Raw genomic sequence first — 18,812 nt, 5'->3', positions numbered from 1 at the left:
TCTACACTCATGATCATAAATTAAGGATACTTACAGGATATGGTGCCACACAACATGGCACTACACAGAACTGGCGCTAATAGCATAGGCACATAGGGAACACATACGACACAGATCTGTAAGTCCACGGTATTGGTGATAATTTGAGAAAACCGTCCCGAAACACATGTGCAACAAAACGCCACTGTTTCTTGTGTATGAACCGAGACGTCAACATGGGATGCACTCGTACACAGGCCGCACAACGGGTTGGCATGCTCTGGATAAGGTGGTCGTACAGCTGCTGGGGTAGAGCCTCCCATTCTTGCACCAGTGCCTGTCGGAGCTCCTGAAGTGTCCTAGGAGTCTGAGGACGTGCAGAGATACGTCGACCGAGAGCATCCCAGACGTGCTCGATGGGGATTAGTTCTGGAGAACAGGCAGCCCACTCCATTAGCTCGATATCTTCTGTTTCAAGGTACTCCCACTACGATGGCATCTCGGTGGGGCCGTGCGTTATCATCCATCAGGAGGAAAGTGGGACTTATTGCACCTTAAAAAGGCACAAAATGACGTCCCAATACACCTGACTTGTTAAAATTCCTCTGTCAAAGACATGTAAGGGTGTACGTGCACCAATCATAATCCCACCCCACACCATCAAACCATGATCTCCATACAGGTCCCTTTCAAAGACATTAAGGGGTCGGTATCTGATTCCTGGTTCACGCCGGAAGAAAACCCGGCGAGAATCACAGTTCAGAATATACCTGAACTCGTCCGTGAACATAACCTGTGACCACTGTTCCAATGACCATGTTCTGTGTTCTTGACACCAAGCTTTACGGGCTCTCCTGTGACCAGGGGTCAGTGGAATGCACCTTGTAGGTCTCCGAGCGAATAAACCATGTCTGTTCAGTCGTTTGTAGACTGTGTGTCTGGAGACAACTGTTCCAGTGGCTCCGCTAAGATCACGAGCAAGGTTACCTGCAGTACTCCGTGGCCGTCTGCGGGCACTAATGGTGACATATCGGTCTTCCTATGATGTTGTGCACTGTGGACGCCCTGTGCTGTAGCGCCTGGACACGTTTCCCGTCTGGTGGAATCGTTGTCATAATCTTGAGATGGCACTTTGTGGCACACACAGAGCCTGTGCTACGACCTGCTGTGTTTGACCAGCCTCTAGTCGCCCTAGTTTTCTACCCCTCATGACGTCATCAACATGAGTTCTGTGAGCCATTTTCTACACATAATTAGCATTAGCCTATCTGAAAACATCTGCACACTTACCCGCTGCGCCGTCTGTGACATGCACCAAGACACCTCTGCGTATGTGGACTGCTGCCAGCGCCACCGCGCAATGACCGCATGGTCATACTCCGAGGTGATTTAAACCTGAAAATCGCTCACCAGAGCGTTGTTGCACTATGTATCAGCATTATCTTTAATTTATGAGGATGAGTGTACATCTATTTTTTTTTCAGGTTTTATTTTCCACAGTGATGATGAGTGTAGATAAACGTAAACTTTCTACCTTTCTCTCTATTGTTTAGGACACTATCAACTAAACTATGGATTTAAGCAGCAGTGTCTCAGGTATATGGCATAGAATTTCCAGAAATGTCACAAGGCCGTGACAAACTGTACCTAAAATTACAGTATTTCGATAAATCATCTTAGTGTTACAGCACTGAAACGGTACAGTTTCATATCAACAAAGTTAAAATACAAAAAGCGTCAAATACTAGAACCCTTTAACTACATACAAGCATACTGCCTAAACAACTATACGGTGCGTGGCGGAATATACCCTGTACCATTAGTAGCCGTTTCCTTTCCTGTTCCACACACAGACAGAGCGAAGAAAAAACGACTATCAATATGCATCATTGTGCCTCCTTATCTTACGCGAATTGTTTGTTGGCGGCAGCAGGATCGTTGTGCAGTCAGCTTCAACTTACGGTATTCTAAATTATCTCAAAAGCGTTTCTCAAAAAGAGCGTCGCCTTCCCTCGAGGGAATACCATTTGAGTTCCCGAAGCATGTCCGTAACACTTGCATGTGGTTAGAACCTTCCGGTAACGAATCTAGAAGCCTGCCTCTGAATTGCTTCGATGCCTTCCGGTCCGCCATGCACTGTTGTCATTTTTCGGGGTCGTGTACTCTTCTCCCAATTCTGCAATCGTCTTCCAGTTCCTCAAATTGTTCTTCCCATGTCAAAGCGCGCCAGACATGGTGTTCCTCATGGACGCCACACGCTCTGATACGACCTGCTACATGTTAGGGATCGTACTCCTCATCGAGATTTGCGACCACAGCGCATTCCAGCGGCGGTTGCCGGCTGCATCTCAAGCTCATGGCACATTTTGTTTACGACAATGGACAAGCGTAAAAAAGTTGGATTAACACCGATAGCGATGCACGAAGAAGTATGTAGAAAATCACGAAGAGGATTCTGAACTCGTCGATACTCTGTTGTGATGCCAACTGAGGAGCTACTTGGCCGAATAGTAGCGGCTCCGGTCAAGGAAAACCTCCCTCAGATGAGGAAGACACTGCGGTCGGATGGTCCCGATGGGTCACTTGTGGCCTGGAGACGCAGTGCTTCCTTTAACCCGACCTGGTGCGGATACCAAACACTTGAGCAGTACTCAAGAGCAAGTCACACCAGCGCCCTATATGCGGTCTTCTTTACAGATGAACCACACTTTCTCAAAATTCTCCCAATAAACCATAGTCGACATTGCACCTTCCCTACCACAATCCTCACGTGCTCGTTCCATTTCATACCGTTTTGCAAACGCTATGTTCAGATATTTAAACGACGTGACTGTATCAAGTAGGACTCTGCTGATATTGTATCCGAAGTTCACGAGTTTTTTTTCCTGCTTATCCACATTAACTTACATTTTTCTATATTTAGTGGCAGCTGCCATGCATCACACGAATTGAATTTTTGTATAAGTCATTTGGGATCATGTTACGGGCGTTCATCTTGACATCTTCCCGTACACTGCAGCATCATCAGCAAACAAACGCAGACTCATAGCATAAAGGTTGTATCACAAAAAGGGTCAAACTCTTTAACTAGCAACACATTGCGTCCTGTCATTTTATTCTAATAAATCGTACCTATAACGACGCGTTCTCGAGATATCCTGCATGTATTGGTGCTCTGAAACAACTTAATCAAACTCAATGTGCAGCCCAAGTCCATATGATTTAATACACTATGGCGCCTGCCAAGCTTTGTTCGTGACTCAAAAATAATGCTGTATCGCAATTCCCATGTTCCTCTCTACGAGGTGTAAATCTGGCATGGAAGATCCTTTCTTTCTCCCTTCGCAATGTAGTGGAACGTGGAATTCCACGCTGTGACGTCAGCAGGTCCTCGTCCAATAACATTTTCACGTCCTGTGAAATGACGCTTTATCGCCAGCCACCTCCGTTCCCGAGGTCGCTAACGTACACCATTGTGATGGTGCTTGAGTCACACGTAGCCGGTTAGAATCCTAGTAGCGCACGAAATTTTCACCCCAAGTATCCTATTGGCAAGTGGAAGAAAAGTGTTGACGTACATTACCTGATTACCAGCCACTGCGCCAATGCCCTAGACTACACCTCTCCACAGTTTTTCGTGGAGTGTGGGCTTGTGACACTGTTCATGGCGATTTGTCTCTCGGATGTGGTCGTTAAGACAGGTGGTACCCCTGGTACTGTCACAGGGTTTCACACTTTCCCTTCTCTCATCATCATGTAATATACGCGAAATTTAACCGACAGGAACAAGATGATTTGACATGCAAATGATTAGCTTTTCAGAGCATTCATACTAGGTTGGCGCCGGTGGCGACACCTACAACGTGCTGACATGAGGAAAGTTTCCAACCGATTTCTCATACACAAACAGCAGTTGATCGGTGTTGTCTCGTGAAACGTTCTTGTGATGCCTCGTGTAAGGAGGAGAAATGCGTACCGTCACGTTTCCGACTTTGATAAAGGTCGGATTGTAGCCTACCACGATTGCGGTTTATCGTATAGCAACATTGCAGCTCGCGTTGGTCAAGATCAAATGACTGTTAGCAAAATTTGTAATCGGTGGGTTCAGGAGGGTAATACGGAACGCCGTGGTTTATCCCGACGGCCTCGTGTCACTAGCACTCGAGATGACAGGCATCTTATCCGCACGGCTGTAACGGATCGTGCAGCCACGTCTCGATCCCTGAGTCAACAGATGGGAACGTTTGCAAGACAACAACCATCTGCACGAACAGTTCGACGACGTTTGCAGCAGCATGGACTATCAGCTCGGAGACCATGGCTGCGGCTAGACTTGACGCTGCATCACAGACAGGAGCGCCGCCGGTGGTGTACTCAACGACGAACCTGGGTGCACGAATGGCAAAACGTCGCATCCGTGTTTGGCGACATCGCGGTGAACGCACATTGGAAGCACGTATTCGTCATCACCATACTGGCGTATCACCCGGCGTGATGGTATGAGGTGCCATTGGTTACACGTCTCGGTCACCTCTTGAACGCACTGACGGCACTTTGAACAGTGGACGTTACATTTCAGATGTGTTATGACCCGTGGCTCTACCCTTCATTCGATCCCTGCGAAACCCTACATTTTAGCAGGATAATGCACGACCGCATGTTGCAGGTCCTGTACGGGCCTTTCTGGATTCAGAAAATACTCGACTGCTGTCCTGGCCAGCACATTCTCTAGATCTGTCATCAATTGAAAACGTCTGGTCAATGGTGGCCGAGCAACTGGCTCGTTACAATATGCCAGTCACCACTCTTGATGAACTGTGATATCGTATTGAAGCTGCATGGGCAGCTGTAACTGTACACGCCATCCAAGCTCTGTTTGACTCAATGCCCAGCTGTATCAAGGCCGTTATTACGGCCAGAGGTGGTTGTTTTGGGTATTGATTTCTCAGGATCTATGCACCCAAATTGCGTGAAAATTAAATAAAATGTCAGTTCTAGTATAATATATTTGTGCAATGAATACCCGTTTATCATTTGCATTTCTTCTTGGTGTAGCCAGCAGTGTCTCCGAACCAAAAGTCATATCACTCTTGGTTTACTTCATTGCTTCGTCGATACAAAGATTAAAAGAACAGTATTGATAACCTACACCAAAGCATTCCACATTTTTTGTAATACAATTGTATTCATTGACTATTCATTTTCGATACATTCGATTAGGTTTTTTTCTTTTTTGTCACGTTACTCATCAGTGTGTATACACACTACTCTGCAAAACATATGAACCACATAGATAAAGTAAAATAACATATTAAGTACTCAGTTTTACTGGAATACTCTCTTTCAAATTCTGAAGGTGGCAGGGATAAAATACAGGGAACGAAAGGCTATTTACAATTTTTACAGAAACCAGATGACAGTTCTAAGAGTCGAGGAGCATGAGAGGGAAGCAGTGGTCGGGAAGGGAGTGACACAGGATTGTAGCCTCTCCCCGATGTTGTTTAATAGGTATATTGAGCAAGCAGTAAAGGAAACAAAAGAAAAATTCGGAGTAGGTATTAAAATCCATGGAGAAGAAATAAAAACTTTGAGGTTCGCCGATGCCATTGTAATTCTGTCGGAGGCAGCAAAGGACTTGGAAGACCAGTTGAACGGAATGGACAGTGTCTTGAAAGGAAGATATAAGATGAACATCAACAAAAACAAAACGAATATAATGGAATTTATTCGAATTAAGTCGGGTGACGCCGAGGGAATTAGATTAGGAAATGAGACACTTAAAGCAGTAAAAGAGTTTTGCTATTTGGGGAGCAAAATAACTGATGATGGCCAAATTAGAGAGGATATAAAATGTAGAGTGGCAATGGCAAGGAAAGCGTTTCTGAAGAAGAGAAATCTGTTAACTTCGAGTATAGACAATAAGAGAATAGTAGCTTTCGAAATGTGGTGTTACAGAAAAATGCTGAAGATTAGATGGTGGATCACATAACCAATGAGGAGGTACTGGATAGGATTGGGGAGAAGAGGAGTTTGTGGCACAACTTGACTAGAAGAAGGGATCGGTTGGAAGGGCATGTTCTGAGGCATCAAGGGGTCACCAATTTAGTATTGGAGGGTAGCGTGGAGGGTAAAACCCGTTGAGGGAGACCAAGAGATGAATACACTAAGCAGATTCAGAAGGATGTAGGGTGCAGTACGTACTGGGAGATGAAGAAGCTTGCATAGGATAGAGTAGCATGGAGAGCTGCATCAAACCAGTCTCAGGACTGAAGACCACAACAACAACAACAACTACTCAGTGGAAATGAATGACAGAGCGTGCGCATGTTGCCAGAGATCTCCCAGTAGCGTCAAATGCAGTTAGTCCCGCAGCACGAGACAGTTCGAGGAGCGGAAAAAGAAAGTGTGTGTCAGTCAGAAAGCAGTTTCTGTGCGCTTTGATGGTGTTCATCACACTGTGGCGCAGAGAAAACATTTCAGTGACTTCACACAGCGTAGAATCGTGAGAAACCAGGAAGAAGGGCAAAGTGTGACAGTTGTAGGCTCAGGGTTCGGTGTTGATCGCAGCATTGTCTCACGTGCTTGGAGAGCGTTACGAACTACAGGCACTGGATCCCGAACGAGGCGAGGTTGGCGACCCGTACAACAACCAACAAGGGACCCATGTTAATCAGCGGGTGCACTTGGAGCCACTTTTAGCAGGACTTCAAGGCACACAATCTCGCGCTTCACGGCGGCATGGCGACTGCGTGAGGTGCTCTCTTCACCCAACGACCAGCAAGTTTTGTTCCGTTGACATCGGCACTTCGGCAGTACCGCTTGCCGTGGTGCCAAAAGCATAGAGGCTGGACCAACAAGAACTTGACCCACGTGCTCTTTTCGGGTAAGAGCAGATTCAGCCTGAGCAGTGATTCTGGACGTACCGTCATATGGCGATATGAGGAAACACTTAGTGCACCCCGGAACATTGTCGCATATGATCGTTTTCGTGGTGCAAGTCTTTTGGTGTGACGACGCGTAGCGTTGCATCGGGGTATTCATCTCCAGATCCCTTACCACTGTACTCTCGCCGGTCTCATTTACAAATGTCGTGTTGTCGTTGTCATCATAATTGTTCTCCATTCTTCTTTTTTTCTAAACCTAGTATCCAAACTAATTGTGTCAAATTTAGAGCGAAGTACTATCCTTCAATTACGGATCCCAAAAAGTGCAAACAATTAAGTCTGCTCCCATAATGATCTAGACGCCTCACGCACTCATCACTTGCGTGATGGCAGGTGCATAATTACTTCAGATGTATAGTTGCAACGATTGGCAAAAATAATTTTATTGTCACGAGATTTTGTATCACGTGTCATACTAGATTTACATATAACATAAAATCTGACTGGCGCAGGGACAAGGCAAATCAATCGCCCACGTTGAGTGCCTTTTAAAGAACTGATATTTAATGAAAGAGTTATAAAGAGGAGAGAGAGACAAAGAGAGAAGACTAAGAGAGAGAATGAGACTAAATACAAAAAAGCTTTGGAAACATTTCCATAATTGGACTTTATAGGAATGGGGCAATGACTGACGTAATAAACGAACACAGGAAACAAGCGATGTATTTCCGAGCTCTCTTCGACACAAATGTTACTAATCGGATACATGGATCATCGAGTAGTTATTAATGAAGTCAATAAAATTTTACATTGCTAATGGCAGTACGCTTGCTGTTGCAGATGGGTTTCCCTGGCACGCGTCCTCCATTAAGGACAGCTTAATCATATTTTTATGCTAATCTGTCCGGCAGCCTAATCTGATCCATTCCTGCCGGAACAGTCACCCACTAAAGTCCAGCAACGTCGGTGGTGGCACAGCTGGGAACATACAGGCGGTTATTAAACTAACGCAAATAGCTGAACTTGTGGGATTAATTATTCCCATCATACAACTGAATCGTTTGAATATAAACGGCGAATGCGTTCGTCCATAATATTATACACGAATCTTCTGATGGTTGCTGTATGCACAATTAGTACGACTTTCTGTGTAATATTTTTATATAGCGAATGGCCTAAAAATGTGGTTTAACAGTCGGTATGCCCTAAACGGATTTTAATATAATAATATTCTGTGCCTTATGGAATGACTACAATAATACAACAATAATGTACAGCTTCAAGTTTTGCTTTCTGGGCATGTGATGCCGTCACATCAGCATGCATAAATACTATTATTTTAAACGTGTTTGAAAGGCAATGAAATTACCTGAAACCACATGGCATACAAAATTCTAGTCCAATTCCCACAGTTATCCACCAAAATTCACTTGTTTAAAATCAATCATTTCAGTCATTATAACACGTTTCAAATTTCGATCTATAATACTATATTGTAAATGGACATAACATTCGACACACCATAAGATAAATAATAAACCTGAATATAACACACATTCAACTTATAATCAATCATCCAATGCACAATGCTAACAAGCAAAACTACAGTAGCATCGTTTACTGGTTCCTCAAAGTGTTGAACTGTGCAGACATAAACAAATGACAAGACTGCCAGAGAATCTGATGTTAAGCTAAATTAGCACAATATAAGAAATACACTGTGTTAACCAAATTTTATATAAGAAAAATATAGGATGTATTTAAAATAAATACTGCTATCTAACACGAGAATGGATTATAACTTTTGCAGTTTAACTGCATTTTAGAGAAAATTGTAAGAATCTGAAATTCGGAGCTTAAGAATCAGTAACTGGATTAAATAAGTCTAGGGAGGAAATCTAATGGAATTAAGGTTAACTGCCTAGCATTTAGACACAACTTTTAAACACTTTCAGTTAATTAGACAGAATTATTCGAATAAGCCTTTCAATAAAATAACAAGCCGAGATAATCCCATAGCTGAATTCTTGAAATACATTAAAATACATAAAATATATTCAATCACATACAGGGCAACTAGAAAGAGATAGGAAATTTAAATATATTAAAGAACACGTTGGGTAAAAGAGAATAGAAAGGTCAGTATTGGACATCAGAATTTATAGAACAGGAGCGTACATTGTACATGAATATATTCAAACATGAAGTGCATCCTTAGACTAGAACATGACGTGGTAAAGAGTGTGGTGAGTGTGTAACACAGAGCTCGAAGTTGGGTGCGCTAGAGGTATTCAAGAAATAGAAATTAAAACAAAAACGAAACAGGAGTGGAAATGAAAAACAATAAATCTCTTTATCTATAAAACATTGGAGGCAGTACGAAAGTAAATACTACACTTTATTTTTGGACATCTTCCTTGGAAAGCAGTGCAACACAGGATCGGTTTTAATGAGACGAACATTCTTGTATTTCTGGAAAAATAAGTCAGACATGGCCTATATTGTGGTAATTAGAAATAACTGGAAAGGAAGATTATAATTGTAACATACTGTTTGAGTACTTTACATAAGTAATGGTAACAAAATCTATAATAATAATAATAATTATAATTATAATTATAATTATAATTATAATTATAATTAGTGATGTGTATTGTTGTGTTTATTAAATTAAGTATTTTGGTTTGATGTAAGCTAGGAAAATTAATTGCACGAATAAATAAAAATAGAAGACAGAAACATTTTTAGTACTAAAACTTTCACTGAGGAAGACTCAAAGGCGAAAAATAAAGAAATTAGGAACAACATGGACAGAAGAAAGAAAAATGCAAGATGGGAGGAAGAGTGAGTTTGTTACTTGATTTCTGTTGCTCAATATGAAGATAGAAAACTTACATATTTTTTACTGGTGCCATCTGTATGCCACATCACAGTAGTCAGTTTCTTGTTCCATAATTATCTGACAGATTCTTTTGTCGAAATGTCTTCTTTCTTCGACTCCCTTTACGTGCTACACATTCTTCAAAGACCGTCTTTCTTTGTCCTTTTCAGTATCTTGTTTCACTAATAATCTCTACTCTGCCACTCTTCTCATTACCTCCGTATTTTTCGATCTAAATCCAACTTATTTTCTTCCATTCTTCACCGCATCCACATCCAGTTTTGTTTCTCTCTTTCTTTGTCAATGTCCACGCACTGACACTTACAGGAGAACATTCTACACAAAACATTTTATCATTTCCTTATTTGCGTCAACATTGTTACAGATAACTCTCTTTATCTTACAAATTACCTCTTTCGCCATTACTATCCGGAGCTTAATCTCCGTATTCACGCTTTAACAAGATAAAAGGAAAGCTACGCGAGAATAGACCTGGTATGCGCAAGCAATAAATCAGTGCGATGTAACTCCCAAACGTGGTATTTACGCAATGGAAAGTGGTGAAAACTGTACATGGGCTCTGGACGACAGAAATTTAGTCTACTCAAGGAATACATCTCCAGTTTGGATCGTATCGTTTTGATGAGGAGTTTCAGCCACACAGGATTACAGTCAAGAATGCACCGATTAATAGAGCACAGTGACTTCCTCGTGGTCTTATGTGAACAAATGTTATATTAGTCTCTCAGAGCAGACCTGTGTCTTAGACTTATATTTTGTGTTTGTGCAAATGTAACCGTGAAGTCAAAGTTTAATATTTATGTGCTATTTTTATGCGGTTGCTGGAATTGCTAGCGGTGTACGAATTGTGGCTGCGGTATGTAAACTAGGTGTGGGAGTGGGGATAGGTAGTTTGCGGTCTGGAAATGCCTGGCATTTAACAAACTGCTTTGCATTTAATATACATACCATTAATAACCTGGAGATACCCTTTAATTGTAAATAGGAATTATACGAGTATATTATTTCAACAGCAAGAATGTTTTACGTAGTACAGAACTATTATTATTTTATTGCATGATTTATGTTATTAAATCGTTGTTGCACTGATATGATATATTGAGTAGGCTTTCGCGGCGAGAGTCAGTTGACATAAAAGATATCTGAGTACCGTACCGCGTTATTACATATAGTGTCGTTTGACACCGACGGAAAATGAGTAAGCTGGAAGTGAAGATATGACAACCAGAAATGAATCAAGAAGGAACCTGAAATATACGGTCGATGGCCTTTCATTGATGAAGAAATTTAGGCTACATGCTTCTTCCTTCCGACTGATAAAGAAAACCTGAAATGATTCACAAAATCAAATAATAACGGTGAATTCACAACTATAGCTACAGAAGCTTACTCGACAAAATATTCATCACAGGTTTAAGAAAACACTGGTCATGTTTTAGCTCTATAGATGATATAAGTGATGATATCAACGGCCTTCTCTAGCGTAGGTATGAGAGTGAAGTGCGTTCGGTCTTAGGTCCTTTACTGTTCTTGATACACATTAATGACTTACCATTCCACATTGATGAAGATGCAAAGTTAGTTCCATTTGCTGATGATACAAGTATAGTAATAACATGCAAAAACCAAGAACTAAGTGATGTAATTGTAAATGATGTTTTTCACAAAATTATTAAGTGGTTCTCAGCAAACGGACTCTCTTCAAATTTTGATAAAACACAGTATATACGATTCCGTACAGTAAATGGCACAAGTCCAGTAATAAATATAGACTTTTAACAGAAGTCTGTAGCTAAGGTAGAATTTTCAAAATTTTTAAGTGTGTCCATTGATGAGAGGTTAAACTGGAAGCAACACATTGATGGTCTCCTGAAACGTCTGAGTTCAGCTGCGTATACTATTAGGGTTATTGCAAATTTTAGTGATACGAATCTCAGTAAATTACGTTACTATGCCTACTTTCATTCACTGCTTTCGTATGGCATCATATTCTGGGGTAATTCATCGTTGAGAAGAAAAGTATTCATTGGTCAAAAACGTGTAATCAGAATAATTGCTAGAGCCCACCCACGGTCATCCTGCAGGCATCTATTTAAGAATCCAGGGATCCTCACAGTACATATATTCACTTATGAAATTTGTTGTTAATAATCCAACCCAGTTCAAAAGAAATAGCAGTGTGCATAGCTATAACACCAGGAGAAAGGATGATCTTCACTATGCAGGGTTAAATCTGACTTTGGCACAGAAAGGGGTAAATTATGCTGCCACAAAAGTCTTTGGTCACCTACCAAACAGCATCAAAAGCCTGACAGGTAGCAAACTAACACTTAAAAATAAATTAAAAGAATGTCTAGATGACAACTCCTTCTAGTCATTGGCTGAATTTTTAGATATAAATTAAGGGGAAAAAACAATAACTTAAACATTAGTGTCATGCAATATTTTGTTTAATGTAATATCTTGTACTGACATCTTTTATTAACCTGACACGTTCCACATCATTACGAAGTGTCGTATTCATGATCTATGGAACAATTATTAATCTAATATAATCTAATCTAGTTGGTTGTATGGAATAAGCGTAAGACCGATCGACGTGGAGACACGACAGCACGAATATTCTCAATAAAGTCCGTCAGTCTACTCGATGATTGTCCACAGCCTATAACATTGTGCTGGTGAGCTGTTTCAGGCGGGAACAGCTACAAAATAATGTAGCTGATAGCTTACAAGTCAAAAGAACAAATGGTTCAAATGGCGCTGAGCACTGTGGAACCTAACATCTGAGGTCATCAGTCCCCTAAAACTTAGAACTACTGAAACCTAACTAAGCTAAGGACATCACACACATCCATGCCCGAGGCAGGATTCGAACCTGCGACCGTAGCAGTCACTTGGTTTCGGACTGAAACGCCCAGAACCGCTCGGCTACCGCTGCGAGCTCAAAACCAGAACAGTTTATGTTGCATTCCAAATCAGTCCTAAACTGCTGGCTACAGGCACATCAGCCTACGTGCTCAGAATTCGCGCAATCATTGTGTTACGATGAGCACTTGAGTCCACTTACAACAGTTTAAGTAACATTTTCCGCTGAATCACGTTAAAATTTTTGTGAAGATACATGACCAATTCGCAGCTCATCGTGCACACACGTCTCCCTCAGCCATTGCCCTCACCCAGCGCCCCAAATCCTGAGCACAGTTAGCTGGGCAACGCGTTTCTCTCTCTCTCTTGGCAAAACCACCCACTGCAGCCGCCAACCACATTCCGTAGCGGTCTCGCGGTTCCAGACTGTAACACCTAGAACCGCTCGGCCACCCCGGGCAGCAATATAGGCCGTTTCCTTCGAGGTAATTCATAGTGTTGGAACACAATATATGTTCCAGAATCCTGCTGCATTAATGAATAATTAAGCGAATTACTCCTAATACCTTTCTTGAATATTGGTGTGACCTGTGCAACTTTCCAGTCTTTGGGTATGGATCTTTCATCGAGCGAACGGTTGTGTATGACTGTTAAGTATGGAGCTAATGCATCAGCATACACTGAAAGGAACCTAATTCGTGTACAGTCTGAATCAGAAGTTGCTTCTCTACTCCGAGGATATTTGCTTTTTCGTTACACATGTTGACAGCTGTTCTTGATCAGAATTCTGGAATATTTACTTCGTCTTCTTTTGTGAAGGTATTTCGGAAAGAGGTGTTTAGTAGCTCCACTTTGGCAGCACTGTCTTCAATAGTACCTCCACTGCTATCGGGCAGAGAAGGCATTGATTGTTTCTTGCCGTTAACATACTTCACATATAATAATAATCTCTATGGATTTTCTGCTGGGTTTCGAGACGAAGTTTTGTTGTGGGAACTGTTATAAGCATATCGCATTGAAGTCCGCGCTAAATTTCGAGCATCTGTAAAAGATCGCCAATCTTGGGGATTCTGCGTCTGTTTAAATTCGGCATGTTTGTTTCGTTGTTTCTGCAACAGTGTTCTGACACGTTTTGTGTACCAAGGAGGATCAGCTACGTCGTTTGTTAATTTATTTGGTATAAATCTCTCAGTTGTTAGCGATACTATTTCTTTGATTTCAAGCCACATGGCCGGCCGTGGTGGCCGAGCGGATCTAGGTGCTACAGTCCTGCCTGGAGCATGGATGTGTATGATGTCCTAAGGTTAGTTAGGTTTAAGTAGCTCTAAGTTCTAGGGGACTGATGACCTTAGAAGTCCCATAGTGTTCAGAGCCATTTGAACAATCTAGCCACATGTTGTCTACACTGACATTGTTTACTTGGGAGGAGTGGAGACTGTATCTCAGGAAGGCGTCAAGTGAATTTTTATCTGCTTTTTGAATAGATAACTTTTTCGTTTATTTTTGGAGGATTTGGTGGTTACAATATTCAGTCTCCCTACGACAACTCTGTTTTCACTAATCCCTGTATCCGTTTTGGCGCTCGTTATTAACTCAGGATTATTTGTTGCTAAGAGCTCAAATGTGTAAGAAAAGAGGATGCCAGATTAAGAATCTTAGGAACAATCATAAAGAAATGTAACTTAATCACGCAAAAAGTGGCTTATAAGGCGCTAATTCAACCGATTCCTCAGTATCGATTGGTACTTTGGGACACTTAACAGGTAGGGCTGGAGAAGAGACAGAGAAGATCCAACGAAGAATGGCGAGTTTCGTCACGGGGTCGTTTGGGCCGCGCGCGAGCGTTACAGAGATGCTGAACATACTCCGGTCGCGGCCGTTACAAGAGAGGCGTTGTGCATCACGGAGAGGTTTGCTATTGAAATTTCGAGATAGCACTCTCCGGGAAGGATGAGACAGCTTATTGCCACACCCATAGATCTCGCGATACGACCACGAAAATACGAGATATCATAGGTAATAGAGAAGCTTACCGACAATTATGCTACCCATGCGCCATTCACGATTGGAACAACAAAGGGGTAATCAGTTAGTGGTAGCAGAAGTACGCTCCGCCACACACCGTCAGGTAACTTTAGGAGTATTAATGTAGATGTAAACACAATAATAGGACTGTTGAGAATGTCTCCTAAATCGTTTACGAGATAACTCTCCGCCAATTACTGCGAACTTTGAACTTTCTGATAGGAAATTACGAGCCAAATCGCACAACTGGGTCGATACTTTATAGGACACAGTTTCACTCGAAGCTTCTTGTACGGAACAAAATCAAAAGCCTTCGGAAATCTTGGAATATGGAATCGATTTGAGATCCTCTGTCAGCTGCACTCATTATTGTGTGAAAATAAAGAGCTAGTTGGGTTTCGCAGGAACATTTTCTGAATCCGTGCTATATGCCAATAGATTGTTTTTTTTTTCGGCGTAATGCATAATGTATTATTCCACATTCATACCGTAAATTGGCGTCATTGATATGGGCCTGTAATTTATAATATTACTTTTGCTTTTCTCTTTGATATTGATGTGATCTGTGTAACTTTCCAAACTTTAGGTACGGATCTTTCGTCGAGCGAGTGGTTTTATATGATTGCCAAGTACATCAGCATACACTGAAAGTCTATAGAATCTGGAATGGAAGGCTTGCCTTTATTAAGTGACTTAAGTTACTTCGCTGCACTAGAAAAACCCATTTCTAAGTTACTCATGTTGGCAGCTATTCTTGATTCTAATAATGGAATATTTGTTTCGTCTTCCTTGGTGGAGGAATTTCGGAAAACAGTATTTATCAATTCCGCTGTAGTGGTACTGTCATCGACAATATTACCATTTCTGTCGCACAGTGAAGGTATTGATTGTGCCTCTCCGATGGTATACCACCAGACTCTCTTTGGATTTTCTGTCAGGTTTCGACACAGAGTTTCGTTGTTGGAGATTTCGGATTCTTTTAAATCTGGTATTCTGGCCTGTTTTCTGTAGCATGGGGAATTACTTCCATCTCTTATTAAATTATTTGATATAAATCTCTTAATCGCAGTCAGACTATTTCTTTGAATATGGTCTACGGCTGCATAGGTAGACTGGAAGGAATAGAGACTGTCCCTTGGGAACACGTCAAGTGATTTTTTTCTAATTTTTTCGACAGACATATTTTTTAGAATGAAATTTTCACTCTACAGCGGAGTGTGCGCTGATATTAAACTTCCTGGAAGATTAAAACTGTGTGCCGGACCGAGACCCGGAGGTAGGAGACGAGGTACTGGCAGAAGTGGAGCTGTGAGGACGGGGCGTGAGTCGTGCTCGGGTAGCTCAGATGGTAGAGCACTTGACCGCGAAAGGAAAAGGCCCCGAGTTCGAGTCTCGGTCCGGCACGCAGTTTTAATCTGCCAGGAAGATTCAGATATATTTTTTGTTTATTTCTGTTATGGTGTCCGGTTTGCAACAACGACCATGTGGTCACTAATACCTCTATCCGTCATAATGCTACATATGTTGGATTATTCTTATAGAGAAATGATGTGGAATGAGTCAGTTAACATGATATATACACATGATTAATGTTAACCTTAATGAACACATATTATCGGTATTTGTAAGTACAGAGTAGCTGCTGATACTAAAATCTATATTTTAAGCATTTGTGATGATAAAAGGTGTATATGTGATAGACGTCTAGGGAGATCCTGTCTCAAACTGAGAATAATGAAATAACTAACACTTTCCAGGCTATAAGCTACGTTCAGTATTATGTTGATTGATGGTAGCAATCTTTGCAGTTAATTTTCAATGGTATATGTGTAATAAAGCTCAAATTTAAATTACGCTTATAATCAAGGGGAAAAATCATCTTTCTTAATGCTGTGAAATAATTATTGTTTTAATAAAAACTAATTTCATATTTTATCATTAAGAACCAAATGATAATTTTATTATAAAACGCGTGAAAGAAGTCACATTTTGATCTTTAATAAGGAGAAGAAGTTTGCTCGTTTTAACTGAGCTCTTTGTGCTCCTGCTTCATGATGGAGTAAAAATCACAGCAAGACATCAAAGAAAGGGATTTTTTATTATTGTCATTGTATGTTAGTCACTGATGTAAAATGTTGTTATTGTCAACACTGTTATGATTATTGCATTGTTTATCTGTTACTAACATTTCACTTACTTTATGTTTCCTTTCAATACTACAGATCTCCTCTGCAACCCATGTTATGGTGTGTGACCATAGGCACATTTTAGTGTAACTATCCTTTTCGCTATGTTCTGCTTCATTTATGAACAGTGCATGGGGAGAAAGGCGGTGGATAAAACTCCACGTGACCTCTAATTTATCTGATTTTTTATTTATTATAATTTCGTTAGATACATGTGGGGGGGAAGTAGCATATTTCCCGACTCTTCTTGGAATACATACTCTTGAAATTTCAACACCAGTCTTCCCCAAGATGAAGTGTGCCTCTCATGCAGCCCTCACCATTTTCTGGAGCTTTGTTATCTGTTTCATCATCGTAACGTTGAAGAATGACTAGCAGTCGAAGGAATCGAACTAGTGTTTTGCAAGCCCCTTGTATTACCACTTTTCCACTTCAACTCTACAGAAGATTGCCTACTGCAGTGGCCACACTGACGCAGGAAGTGAATCCATGATCTTACGCCTGTCCGATTTCCACTTTGTCTTGCTTCCCGTGTTAATGAGCTCCACCAATAGCGTCTGTGACCACCTGTTGCAGTACCGCGTCTGACGCAGGCAGGGGAATCCCCAGCGTCGGCGCTGTCCCAGCGGCAGGGGGAAGCCCCGGTGTTCGCTGCGGCAGAGCTGCAGGCGGAAGTTTCCGAGGACGCCGCGCCCGGAACCTTCGTGGCCGATGTAGCGCCGCCTGGCTCAAAGCGCGGTGAGTGTTCTCACAAAATATCCAGTTACAGATGACTGTCTCCGCGTTACGTACACAGCCCGCGTCTCCAAGATACGTTCCGAAGATAGCTTTGGAGGTGGATGCCACTTCACTTACCTTCCGCAATACAGTATTTGTTTTCAAAGAGAACACACAAGTATGTCTGAAGACGACGTCTGAAGTTCTGTCCACTTGCTCATCACCCAACGAACATAGTCACATAGCTTTTATGTCCGAGGATTTAGCTTGCTATAATACCTACTTACAACTTGGTAAATGGTCCTTATTACTTATTTCAGTTTGAGATATCAACTTCAAATAGTATATTATTAACGGCTTAGACTAAATGTTATTTAAGTATAATCATGGACTCTAGGTTTCAACCCTTTTTTATAGTATATCGCTAGAATGTGGAAGCATCTAATTGTGAAAGTCTGTTATTTAATTTATGAAAAAATGAATGAGCTGTTACATTTTAAACTTAATGTTTAGAAAAAACTCAAATTTTATAGTTAATTACCTCAGTTATTACCACAGTTTTTAATAAATTTGAAAAATTCTATAGTTTGATACACCAGTAAGTATTGAGGTATGAATTAAGAAACGCATTCAGTGACAACTTTTCGTGTTTTATTAAGTACACGATGAGTTTCGGACCCTGTGGGTCCATCATGAGGTGTAATTTATCTTAATACACTCTTTATTTTTTCTCTTCAATAGGGTGAAATGCATATTACTGACACGAAAAGAATTTCGTAAGGCAAAAGCGGAAAATATGTGCGAAATAGTGGAAAAGATGAACAGTGTAAACATACCATATAATCGAAGAAAAGCATTTTTAACGTTTTAGTACCAGCAAAGTTTACACTCTTCATCTCTTCCACTATTTCACAAATATTTTCCGCGTTTGACTTACAAAATTCATAACCTAACATCAAACCTTTTCGAGACAGGAACATGCATTTCACCTCATTCAAGAGAAAAAATAAAGCATGTATTGAAACAAATTGCACCTCATGATGGGCCGTTGGACGCCCAGGGCCCGAAATGTGTCGCGCACTTAATAAAACACGAAAAGTTGTAACTGAAGGCGCTTTTATTTTCATACCCCCCATGAATACAGTCACGTTTGAAGCTGCAAAATATGGATTAAATAAAACCTGTAAGTGTGGTTTTTATGTTGTGCAAAATTCGTCGAAGAATCTCTCTTGCTTATGAAGAAAAGTGTAC

The 18,812-nt window shown here is 41.2% G+C and overlaps 1 protein-coding gene across 1 annotated transcript in view; it reads left to right on the top strand.

Moving 5' to 3' along the window:
• The window catches only part of LOC126355655 (putative neural-cadherin 2), a 615,318-nt gene that overhangs the window by 292,040 nt on the left and 304,466 nt on the right, over positions 1-18,812 (top strand). Inside the window, exon 3 of the mRNA XM_050006019.1 lies at positions 17,421-17,582. Within this exon, the coding sequence (XP_049861976.1) occupies positions 17,421-17,582 (162 nt within the window). The remainder of the gene's footprint in view (positions 1-17,420; positions 17,583-18,812) is intronic.

Source organism: Schistocerca gregaria, chromosome 3 (genome assembly GCF_023897955.1).
Source record: "Schistocerca gregaria isolate iqSchGreg1 chromosome 3, iqSchGreg1.2, whole genome shotgun sequence".
Taxonomy (NCBI): domain Eukaryota; kingdom Metazoa; phylum Arthropoda; class Insecta; order Orthoptera; family Acrididae; genus Schistocerca; species Schistocerca gregaria.
The sequence above is the reverse complement of the archived record's forward strand: the minus strand, read 5'-3'. Positions and strand labels throughout refer to the sequence as shown.